We start from the raw sequence: 13,480 nt of genomic DNA, 5'->3' as shown, positions 1-13,480 counted from the left end.
TCAGTAATTATGTGGAATATTGTTATATTTGTTGGAAACTTGTTCATCTTCCCTAAAGTTCATTCAAGTTTGTGACTTTGTGCTGCATGATTTGCAGGTCTGTGCTTTGGGTTCACACAATGGCTTAATTTTAATAGTTACTTGTGAAAATCTGACCATACAATAAGTAGAATATATGAGTATGATTGGTCTCATTTAAACGACATTTCCCTTTATTTTATTATATGAGTGGCATCATCGAGTAGGGTATGTAGTTTCCTTCATATCATTAAGAAGAGCAGCCCAGTCCTCATGAGAAATATAAACATGACCAAACAATCCAAGTTTTACCAAAGTTAATGTATGTAAATATCTGTTTTTAGTCTCCTATATGTAGTAGGCCTACTGATGCCTGGGACTGAATGTGAATGTCAAAGGTTGCAATGTTGCTTATATTATCACATGCGTGACAATTTGCCAATTTGTGGTCGACTAAGAGGGAGGGTAAAACTGAGTGGCAAGCAGAACATTAACAGCATTGGCAATAAACAAACATTAGTGACAGTGTTTTGAGTTCACATAGATGCCAGGCTTATGTTTCAAATGCAATACTAGTAGGCTATAAAAGGATTGTCAGTTTATTGTTTTGTTGTCATTTACTGTATTCCAGAGAGGTAGATGAAAATTTTGCAATTTGTTCACTAGCTTCTGTGTTGCCTCAGTACAGAGCAAAATAGATATATCATTATCTTCACAAAGAGGCCATACAAAGTCAGCTTCCTAGATCCTGTCACATGTTTTCAGAAAACAAATGAGGTAACTTTCTCATTATTCATTTTTACCTAAGTTTCATAATCGGTCAAAATATGGCATAAATGCAGTCTTCCATGGGCAAATTTATTATGAAAGGAAATTTGGCACACTGAAGGTTTGGATGCACAGAGTGGGTACAGCATGTGAAGCAAATTCAAATTCCACTTTCCAAGTCAAAAAAACAATGCACAAATTCCGGGTTTCAATCAATTTCAATTTTTGTAAAAAAATTACTCTGAATCAACTTTACTTGGCCTAATTCTGTTATTTTTGTCATAGTTTGTTTTGTTGTTATAGTTCATAGGGGTAGAGGGTAAACTACAAGATTCCTATTGCGGCCTCTTGCACAGATACACCATTGCCCAGGTAGGCCTATCGGACTCGTACTAGAGGTAGGCCTATGTACCTACACAATACCAATGCTGCTACTGCACAGGATCCACCAGCAGTGGTACTACACTGGTACTCCTCTGGTACTGCACAGTACCTTCAGGCAGCCGCAATAGGAATCTGTTAGTTTATATGTCATTAGTCCTTTCTAGGGTCTATGAACAGCCTCTGTCATTATCAATTTTCTTCATTCAAAACCCATACAAAATCATGCAGTATTGAAGGATTGTGTAACATTATGCCTGCATTACATTAATCATGTTTGGATAAATCCCAGCTTGACTGTATATGTCACGTAACATATTGCACTCTCATATTTATTTGCAGTCATTGCTGACTGCCTCTAAACAATGTGGACATTCATGTTTTTAACCTATAACTGTCTGGCTGACACCTAATTCCAATGGGATATTATTTGCAAAGTGAATACTATTTGAAATTTTTGACAAAGCCTTGTTAAGACAGGAAATCAAGTTTTAAATTTTTAATTTATATACCTATAAAGAGATTCAATTGAACAGGAATATTTTTTCTCACAAGTTGCCGTGTGGTGTCAACTCTGTTACAGTCAGTAAAGAAGTAACTCCGTCAGCCTGTCATCAGGATTTCTTCCAGCGAACAAACTGTGATATATGTTCGAAGAATGCCTCTTGTAGTCTGTTGCTCTGATAAAAAGAGCTGCTCAAAGTTAACTAAGTTCTCAAATTCTCAGGTCTACTACTACTACTAGTAAGAAATTTGGTTCCATCTTCATGCCTGTGAGGGACTGGGTACTCATTGCATCTCTTAGTTTTGTAATAATTTCATGGTTTTTTGTTGCTGTTGTTGTGTTTTCAAGAAATAACATTTGCTACATTAATTTGGATACCCCAAATGTTTTCTTTAATTTCTAGTACTCCTCCATTAGTCTTCCGTTTCCTCCTCAGACACAGACTGTACATATACCTGTAGTACAATTTTCTCACAGACAGTAATATAACATTTTGACATTCCTTTTCCTGGCCTTGATTAATTTCTTTTAATTCACAAAATGCCTTATTATTCTCCTCTGCTTTTGCTAATATCTAATGATCCATAGAATTACTACTTTCACAGAGAATAGCTGCATATTTTGAGCATATTCTTTCTTCTTTTCTGTTTGACAAAAACAGGGACAGAAGTCATTTATCATTGTATTGTTATGGTGTCATCAGTGGTACAAACATAACTATACCTCTGTCTGTTTGCAGGCTGGTTGCTACCCTGGTTGGACATGCATCAATGACTTGCTGACAAAAATATCTTAACCTGTGGCAAATTTGTGTCACAACAGTATATTTTAAAGCGAATCTATTTTCTTTTTAATTTCTCATTTATTTTTTGTATGCTCTAAGCTACCCTCTTTAATCTTTTATTTAGATCAAATAATGCTTAAATGATATTTTATGATTTTGGTCCAGAAAACCAAGCACTGGTGTAAATTTGATAAATTATAAGATTATTCAGTTGTTGTGTCATGCTTCTAATGTAGGTTTAGAATAATAATTATATCAACCTTATTGTGATTTTTATTAATGGATCTAGTCAATTATCATTTTAACCTCATCACTAATGGTATATCATACAACCCATAACATTTGTCATCTTCCCCTTTAGTGTCCAAACACTTTTTGTCATGAAATCAAAATGTTACTTTTCCCAGACACTTCATCAATCTTTGAACCATTCAGATGACAAAGCAGCACTTCAAAGTTCTGAAAGTTCCCAAAAGATGATAACTCTACTAATTGCTTATTTTGATGAATTTGTTCAATAATTTTGGGAATAGTTTTCATACATTACCTGAAATATTAAAATGCACTTCTGAATAAAGTATTTTTGAGAAAACCACTTTGAAGACTAATAACTCAAATCGGACAATATAGGCTAATCCAGAAAATAGATGTACACCTCCTATATAGAGGATTTTCGAGACTTTTTGTCCAGTCATGATTGTTGGAAATCCAGACTTTTAAAGAGTCCAAAAGTAAAATAGCTCAAATCGTAAATCTTAAATTTGAGAGGTTCATGAATTTTGTATTCATTCTGTTGCATTGCCAAGCCTTTTCCAGTAACATTGGCAACTGAAATTCCAGTCATTTTCAGAAAGCAAACTTTTCCCCATGGACTGCAAATTGAAATGTCTTTTTTGAAACATTTGGATACTAATGTACCTCATATATCGTATATCGCCACTGTAGAACTTGGAAATTTGAGATCGCAATTATGCTACAAAAAGTTTGAAAAATAATTTTATTATTCCTATTTCCTTGGCTTTTCTGTACATTTCAACCACAAATATGTCCTCAAATTCTGTCATGAATGGACCACAGGTTGGGAGTCCACTGTAAGCTTACAATCCCTTCAAGTTTGACCCCATATTATTTCCGAAAGGTGGAATAGCCGCACTTTGTAACAATTGCCATTGACAGATATCATAGCCATATTACAGGTCCCCTTAGAAGATACCGCTTGACATCTGCATCAGTACCCAATCATTACAAAAAATGACATATCTTGACACATTATTACCTGTGTACTTAAACTCGAGATAAGCTGTTTAACAAGTGTAAAAGTCATAGCGTATGGTGACAGCGATGACGATTGACTTTATCATTGTGTACAAATATGAAAAATAAACAACGATGTGTGTATTCCTAGGTGTTGTGAATTTGGGATTCCTTCTGCTCTGAAGCACCGGGTTAGGGACACCAGTACCAGGTAATTCACTCTTTATCTTTTTGACCGGGTCATCGATGACAATTGACTTTATCATTGTGTACAAATATGAAAAATAAACAACAATGTGTGTATCCCTAGGTGTTGTGAATTTGGGATTCCTTCTGCTCTGAAGCACCGGGTTAGGGACACCAGTACCAGGTAATTCATTCTTTTATCTTTTGACCAGGTCATCGCTTAAGTCAATGTACTTCTGCATTTGTCTCTATTGCATTTTGAAAATAGTTTTGCAAAAGGTAACTTGAAGAAATGAAGGTGGTGTTGCAAAAGGTAACTTGAAGAAATGAAGGTGGTGTTTTAGAGACCTTAAAAGATGACCAAAAATATGAAAGAAATTAATGATCCAAAATAAGCCGAAGCCGCATTTACAGTCAAAGATGCAAAAGTACAAGATAATCTTTAAAAAATGAATGATTCCATTTTGATAATTCCATTAAGTTTTCTGTATGAAATAGTTGTATCACTATTTTGGTAACTTTCATAAATGGAAGCTTAACCCCAGACATGTCTCAATTCTGTCTATAGATTTACGATTGCTACCAATTTGTCTAATGGTTTAAAACTCTTGTTCATATTTGTAATTGTTATATACAGACAAAACTGGCCATTTACAAAATAGTACCTTAAGTTAACACAACTGGATTCCTTTGTCAATAAAATTCTGCACCAGATTTACTTTGGGCTGACCAGACAGATTTAAAGATTTAGAATGTTTCATTATTTCCAAAAAAATACCATTTTTGAACAAATTTGTTCCATATGATCGATCAGATTATATTAACCATAACATAAGATTATATAAATACAATAAAAACTTTTTTATGAAATATTAAAAATCCTGTGGAAGCTTTTTAAGATCTGATTATCTAAAATATGTTTATATGCAAACCTTTTATCTCATCTTGGTTTATTTCTTTGACTATCAATGGAGGATATCCATGTATATATCATCAGCTCTCATCCAGAACGGGATGTCATTTAAATATTTGGTTACTGTTAAGTGGGAATTTTTGAGTGATTAATTTTTTGCATTTTGCCAGTTTTGAACTGTTTCCCTTGTTTTGAAATTTGCGATTCTAAGTTTCTTTATATTGGCCAATACACAAAAGGAATATATGCGCGTGTTGTTATTTTCCAGGTAGCAGCTTGAAATGCAAAAGCGCAAAAACAGATGTAGCGTAAAAATTTCCACTGATGTTGGGTAGGGAAAGAGGAAGGAGTAGGACATAGCTCATATGAGTTATAGTAGGTTTTTGTTTATTGTTTGTTTGTTCAGTTGCTTATTTTATACTAAATTTACTCTTACATAGATTATTGGAAACTGCACAAGTGTATAAACTTTGAAACATTGAATTATTTTGTTGTTTTTGCCCATTTTAATGTCGTCCACTTTAAATTAAAGTTGGATTTCTATGACTCTACGCTGTACTATTGTGAATATCTTGAATAAACAAGCAAATCACTAAACTTGTAACCAAAAAGGTCACAAGGACCACAAAATGCAACTTTTTATGTATTTGCCATGCTGCATTGTTTATACAAAAAATAATGCACTTTTAAAAAACCAATGCCATAAACAACTTAGGTCAAACTGGACGTATACAACTAAAGATATGCAAAAAATATATATCTGTAACTAATTTTGGTTTCTTTGAGTGTTCATGTGTCGAGGTTATTGATCTATCCCCCTTTTGTAAAGAATACAGCAAACCAATCAATTTGTGTCATATCTCCTTATTCTCATGTAATCAATAAAAAGACAAAAATCACCGAGATGCCTTTGAACTCTACCGAAATTTTTCCAACAACAAAACACTTTGACTGAAGTCTATACTATACACCACAAAATTCTTTACGATGCAAAATGTGGCCTTTTGTTAAAAATTTGTTCTTTTTTTAGAATTATATCAATTGGACAATTTTGATATGTCATTTATTTGGGTGGATATTTGTCAGTTAAATAGCAACATGGCAAATTGATACGGAGCTGGAATTGATGTGACACAATTAGAGATTGACATTAAGTAATTATGGAGCTGAAAAGTTGTTGAAAAGTTGAAAAGAGTTCTTTACTACGCCTACAAACTGACATAATTGTTACAATAATTGTGATAATTCATAAACTTTGATACCCATTTTGTGTTGATATGCAATGTAAAATTGTGGGTAACTTACTTCTATGAGAATTTCAATCAAATGAAAGGAATAAATAGATCTGTGTGAATAGTGTTTGCACAACAATGTAGAATTTTTTAGATCACCTTCTGAGGGTAAAAACATTCAAGAAGATATTCAAAAGAAAAAGTGATAAAGTAAAGGGTCTACTACTTTTTGCATGTAATTTGTAATAATATATCTTTGGTGGAAAATTTCAACATTTTGGAAATTCCTTCCTGGGAAATAACCATGTGTATGGACCTGACAGTAGGCACATGAAGCCTAATTTAAGAAGAAGAAAATGTTTTTCCTCTTTAGGGCTCTGAAAACCAGCTTCCATCTAGGTTGATTGAGCCAACTTTATTCAGTTGTGGCATTTATAAACAATATGTTAACACATGGCTACATTTGGGTTTTTATGGTGACTTGACATGTAAAGTGTTTCAACATTTACAGAAAAAGAAGTTTTAACTCTGGGCAACTTGTGTAAGGAGCAGTAGGGAATTGATGAGAGTTGTAACCTTTTCTTAATGTGACAAATTTGTTGTGACTTTCACCAGCCAAATATGTATGACTTAATCCACAAGTTACAAACTTACCCCAGCCTGCTTTCTTAAAGTTTCCCTAGTAGCCTGGGCAAACAACAAACCATTACCTAGGTTTTAGGGCAAGAAAGCCCTATCTGCAATACCTGCCAGGTATAATAATGTATACAGTATAGAATGCAGACATTGTCAAATGTCTCAAGGGCAGCTATCGCAGATAGGGCCTTTTTGTCCTAAACCCCCGCCTCAACCTTCTATATAATATGCCTTTGCTTCATTTTTGCCTCACTTGTCATGGCGTAGTTCAATCAATTCCATTACAGTGTTAGCTCAAACTTTGACCGCAATTTGTTGAGCATGATATTTTAGTACCTAATGCATTTAAAGGTCATACTTTAAACATACATAGCATATTAGACTGAGAGAACTGTGCCTTTTGGAGATTGGAATGTCTGAGATCCTACGTGTGGTGCAAGCTGCAAGGTGTGATCATTGCACTTCTGATGTAAAATATTACCGATTTTAATTCTTCAATTTGAGAGATTTCCCTTCCTTGATTTTCCATTTTTGTACCAGATGGAATAAAGCTGCTTGCCCCATGCAGTTTTTTGTGAAGGGGCAATTTAAATATGGTTATTAGCTGTTTAATACTAACTAAATTATTTTGGAAGATTATGATTTTGTATGTGATATAGTGGTATGTGGTGTTTCATTTTCAGATGTGAATACAGCCCCTATATAGTGTTGAAAAGGGTCCATTGTGTGTTCCACCATTCATTTACAAATTCTTGCTTATTTTTTATTGAGTGAAATGTCATGTACATAATGTACATGTAAAGTTATTTGGATTAGGCCAATTACAATTGATTCTTAGTTTCCTGTTTCCCGCCCGCGTCCAAAGTAGAGAATTGCAAAATATTTAATTATTTTATTTATATTTTGGATTTTCTCTTTAAAAATAACTTTTTTGACTACCATTTGCTACTTTCTGACTTTGATCATATCATCTATAATGATGAATAAACATAGAACCTAATTGTACCATTACTTATGTATAAAATCAAACATAGTAGTAAAATAATTAAATGCATGCTCCTTGTCAAAATGGCTTGATGTAGGTTGCGACCACTTATTTTAAAATAAAGAAAATAAAAGATAATTAATAATTAATAATTAAAAGTCGCCTCATCACTGGTTTTCAACCATGAAACAGGAAACTAAGAATTAATTGTGAAGGGCCTTATCAATAATGATATCAGACAAGTTAATAGCTGTTAAAGTTGTTTGTTTGCTTAGTTGTTGTTATTATTGTTGTGTAAAACAGCTGCTTCAAACTTTATGTTGGTGTTAACACTATTTGTAGGACAGTGATAGCTGTATGTGTGTATGCCCGCACACCATAATGCATGCATTTTTTTGTGTTATAGCGCCCTCACTTACCATCATCTGCATCAGGTGCGATGACAACATTAACCGATGCGGGTAATCCAATGCGTCCTCCCATGGGCATGGTCAGTTTAACCTGGAATTGTTCTTCGGTTTCGTACAGAGAATCGTCAATGATCGTCACACGGCAGTACGCGACATCTTCACCCTTGTCGAAACGGACAAAGTTTTCTGGATCTTCTTCCATGCGGCTGATGTAGTCCATGTACGATAGCACAGGTGAGGGGTTGGATCCGATAGCGGTATCTGTTAAGAGGTCATGGAGATAACGAACAAGAATTAAATAATAATAAAATTATCATGTTAATATGTTAACATTTACTGTACATGACAACTTTAGTTAAATGCCCTATTTCAGCCATTATGATTTAGCCTAGATACACAAAAGGCTGCAGTAATAGGATTACTTCACAAGTCAAGTTCGGCAAATTGCTACCTAATAGGAGTCAATTGTTGTGACTGTTATAGCTGCCTCATGCCAAAATTCATGATAACTTAAAAGAAAATATCATAGTAACTAAAACTGAATGCATAAGAGAAAATCTATTGGATGAAAATAAGAATTGTACCATCGTCTATCTAATGATAAAGATATAGAACAAATGATGTAAATATATAACCACGATCAGTAAATAAAATTTGACACATGGCAGCTATTGCAGTAAGAACAATAGAATCAGAAATTGTCAAATGTTTCAAAGGAACTTTACTGAAGATTTAAGATAAGCATCAGTATAACACATGTAACACATTAAGATTCTGACACGTACCAAAATTTGAAACGCTTTATTGCGTATGTTTTTGATATGTTACAATAATATGCCGATAGTTGAACAATTCAAATTTAGGATAGAAAGCCAGTGTTTTCTCTTTGTATATTATTATCTGCACAGACTGTTATAGAAATTGTCAATAATCGGATCATTTTCACTGATTTTGAATGTATGAAATAATTTTTACAAACATTTTTACAAATTCAGAAAAAGCAGAAATTCTTGTTTCAAAATGGCAGCCTTCTCAATTTACACAAACTAAATCATAAAGCCATTACATCCCAACACACAACCTTCTACCTCTAATCTGGATTAGCGGATTATAACCTGGTTTAATACTGTCTAGCCCCATGACTTCCTCACAAGCTCAAGTTTATATCCCAGCTTTTAGCAGCCAATGATGCATAGGTTACCTATAATAATTACGCATCATAACACCCACTAGAGACTTCTTTCTTGACTCAGTTGTCTCACTTTTGTTTTTATTTGTCCATGATACAGCAGTATTTTTCTAATAATGCTTTCCATGCTGGCCATAGACTTCAACATAAAAAGTCCAAATTTTTGAGATACTTTCTCACAATATCAAGAGCTATCTTAAGAACCACTGAACCAATTGTTTGTTTGTACTCATTTTAATGCATTTTTCATGCTGATTCCAAATATGGTCATGAAAATGTACAATTCTAGAATTTTAAAAAAATATTTGAAACATGTCATCTGCAGTCGACACCGTGCAGTCGACAGAGTTAAGTATCAACCTGTTTTCTAACTACATGACATATACTATAGGGCTCACATCCTTACATAAAACCAAACAAATATCCAAGTGCTGTCAAGTTCATATCTGTCCAGTTTTCATCACCACTAACTCACAACCTAGGGTGTTCCACATATAGGGTGCAAACAGACTTTGGGTGTCAGATCTGATCCTCTATCCATCCCTCAGGTAAGCTGGATGCACTTTTATATCTCTTTAATACTTTAATAACTGTTGAAAAGAGCTGTCACAAAACATGTATTCCCATCAAAAATGTATCAAATTTGACCAATCCTTAATGTTCAATGTTGGTCAGCCATTGATGATTCATCTTAACCCAGACATGGAAAATTTGATAAAATGATATTTAAAATACCCTTTCATAATGATTCATTATTTAAATAATGTTGTATAAACTTGGTTATCCAAATGAGTCAACAGATTTTGGGAAAAAGTGGCAGATTTTGAGAGAATGTTTTGAACCACCCAATTGTGAAGGTCCTTGTCCCAGTAGAGCCCTTTTTAAAGGGCTTTTTGTCTTCTATTTGAACTTAGCATTACTATATTGCAGCTACCCTGGCAGTTTGACAATTGTCCTAAATAATCCTGCAAATCATTAACAAGATTTATCGGAAGATTAAATTAGGCCTACAGGATGATATGTCATACTGGCCTCTGTCAAGCGTATCATAATTATAACCAAAATAAATTTCCGAAATGCGGTCATTATTTGCAATCCCATTGGTCATCACCATTGGCTCACTATTTTTTGTGGTCAGTTCAGACGCATTAGCCGTTAGCAGCCAACTTGAGCCAAGGCATGAGGAAGCGCTTTATTAACCAATTAAGACATATTTCTTCCACCATACGAATCAAATAATTCATCTTGGAAATAAAACTGTTTGATTGACCCCAGCTAAACTTTGATATGTGTGTGCGTCTCTCGCCTGATGATGAGAAGGCTAAAATTAAGTTTGCAAGCCCTGAGAATATCAATTAGCACTGTAATTTATGAGATTTGTAAGAAGGATGTATCAGTAGCATCTGACTTGAAGGAACCAGCATCTAATTAGTGTTCACTAGGATAGGGATAAAAATAAGCCTCAGTAGCGATGCCAGTGGAGTGATTGAATAAGCTTATGCATAATCCTTACAAAGATCATCATTAGGGCCTAGCTCACTTGTGGCTAAAATAATTTGCTAGGACTAGAAGTTACTTAACTCTCATCATGAGAGATATGAACTTTAGGTTCACAGGTCAAGATACAAGATTTATAAAAATATAGGCACGACCGATAAATATTGGGCAAAAAGCATGCAATTTTGTCATTATTATGTTTTAGATCCAATATTTTCACACACTTGGATTCATCAAAACGTAATAATGGTCAAAGTTGGTCAATCCTTTTCAATATTTTTTTTTTCCCGAATTTGCTGACAATTTTTTTTTCAAAAATGTGACAATTTTCTGTCACATTTTGAGTCAAATCCACACATTTCCATCTTCCATATTATATTGTTCAACCTTACCGCACCCCTATTTTGCAAAATTTACAAACAGTCCCAAAATATCACAATTTGCAAGTGTATAGCAAGCAAAAGAAATCAGGATTTTTATGCCTTTTTGGTCCAAATTTTGGGAAGAAAGTCCACTTTTCACAAAATTGCCCCCCCCCCTTTTTCAAAATCAGCACCCCCTCCAAAAAAATCCTGCATAAGGGCCTGTTCAACCTCATATCAATAAGATGCCCTTTTTCTCACCTGGCATTGTAGAACAGATCATCATCAACTCTTCAGATAGATCTCCGGTACGGCGGATTGGAATCAACAGCTCTCCAACATCTTCTTCAATTACGTATCTCTCAGGAACATCGATGAACACGGTGGACTCTGTCAAGATCACAAGAAATCATTCAGAATTTTGTTAACATTGTTTTTAGAGTTGATAGGAGTTATAGGAGTTAATGTTTTTTCTTGTATCAGTATGCATGTTCTCATCATTGATGGTTTGGTGGACTGTCGTGTAACATGATGGATGCAAGTGTGATCCTAAAAATGCCTTTCACGGTGACCCAAACTAATTACAAGACCTCTTCTACATTGAGGCTGGCTTTCCCTTTTAAAGGGAATTTTTATTATAGGAGATATGTTGTAGTCAGTTGTATGAGGAGACTTAAGAATGGCTGCTGCCACCTTAAGAGATATGAATTCTGGTTAGATTTTATGGTCAGGATTAAGTTTATGTTAAGAATTAGGATAGGGATCAAGAGGTTTAGGATTAGTGTTGTGGCTAGCAACCAACAAATTCTTAAGTTAGATGAAATGTCTGCAGCAGAAAATATAAATGTAGGGAATCATCAACTATAGATATTGGTTAATTTGTTGTGACATATTGTGTAGAGAACTTGACCAGCGGAATTAGTTTTAATTGGCAAAAATTAACTTTTTTTGGCTTCTACCTATTCCAAACACTATGACATGTTCCAAATTACAAATTAATCCACAGAACGTCATCAACCTTTACTTCAATCATTCAGGTTGTTTAACATAAGTGATAACAAAAACGTGTGAAAACATACTTCTCTTTTCATTGGGGTAGTATTATAAGCACAATCATTTTAACGAAGGAAATAATGTTGAAGAGGGAAAATAGGGGCTCTTAACGGCAGAAATGATGAAAACAATTTCATACTATTTCAAATGGTTCCTCTCCTCCCCACCTCTTGCAGGTCAAAGCTCTGCAAAATTGTTGAATAAAAAGGACTATGGATATGATGAAAATCAAATATATAACAGTATTAGCTTTTCACACCTAAAATTGAAGTGAGAAATGAATTTGCCGTATATAACTCGGGTCAATATGAAACTGTTAAAATCCGATTTCAAATCTGCCTGTTCCGTCACCTTTCTTCACACCAAAGTCGTTCCTTGTGAAAAATTGCAGTTTTCTTAACTTCCACTCTTATTTTTTGTTTTCTTTGTAATAAAGTTGAACAATTGGGCATTTTTACATCCTATTACCAGCACTTTTTTTGCACTCAGTGACTTTTTTGAACATGGTTAATCATGACTTTGACACTGTGCATCCAGCTGGAATCAATCGGCTTTACACAGCTACCCTCTGAATGAACATATATATGAAGAGTTCAGAAGATGCAATTGCTGCTTTGAGTTATGTTTTATATTACTGATATAGTTTATTTTACATTTTTATTGCACTTTTGAACATAATGTAGCAGCTTTATACTTGGTGTTCTCCTATCAAGGAGCACACAAGATTGGGAGATGACAGTTATAGGTAGCAGTCGGCAAAGCTATGTAAGCCGCCATTGCCCTGCCATCGCATATTTTGGAACACGTACCACATCAATATGCGATATGCACAACGCGATATGCGATACGTATAAACGTCTCTTTCAGTATACCTATGCTTCTTCAGCATACACAATAGCGACCTCCATCGTGGTACCAGGACATTCGAATAGAGCCAATAAAACAGCGGGAATTGCTTGGTAAAATTGAATGGGAAAAGTTGGCGTGTAGGCCCCTACATCAGCGAATTTACTGCCAAGGCCTTGTTATATTTAGCCATTACAAAAGTATTTCACTGATTGCATGAAGTAATGATATAAATACAAATGTACACATGGCAGCTTTGCATTTTAATATCATCAAACTCTTCATAATTCCAACAATAAAAATATTTTGAACTAATAATCCACATTACTTTACAAGCCTCACTTCCTCAAGTCTCAATAAAAATAAATCACAAATATTCTACAACAAAATTCTTTTTAATCTCTGTTTTCAACTTCATAATCCTCTTTTTTTTTAAAACTCTTTTGAACCTTTTTAATATG

General features: G+C 34.3%; 1 protein-coding gene across 1 annotated transcript in view; it reads right to left on the bottom strand.

The window, feature by feature from the left end:
- Positions 1–13,480, bottom strand: part of LOC140161049 (extracellular matrix protein 3-like) — a 182,683-nt gene that overhangs the window by 42,863 nt on the left and 126,340 nt on the right. Inside the window, 2 exon segments of the mRNA XM_072184430.1 lie at positions 8,082–8,333; positions 11,382–11,510. Of these exon segments, the coding sequence (XP_072040531.1) occupies positions 8,082–8,333; positions 11,382–11,510 (381 nt within the window).

This window comes from Amphiura filiformis, chromosome 9, assembly GCF_039555335.1.
Source record: "Amphiura filiformis chromosome 9, Afil_fr2py, whole genome shotgun sequence".
Lineage (NCBI taxonomy): Eukaryota > Metazoa > Echinodermata > Ophiuroidea > Amphilepidida > Amphiuridae > Amphiura > Amphiura filiformis.
This window is presented reverse-complemented; position numbering and strand designations above follow the sequence as displayed.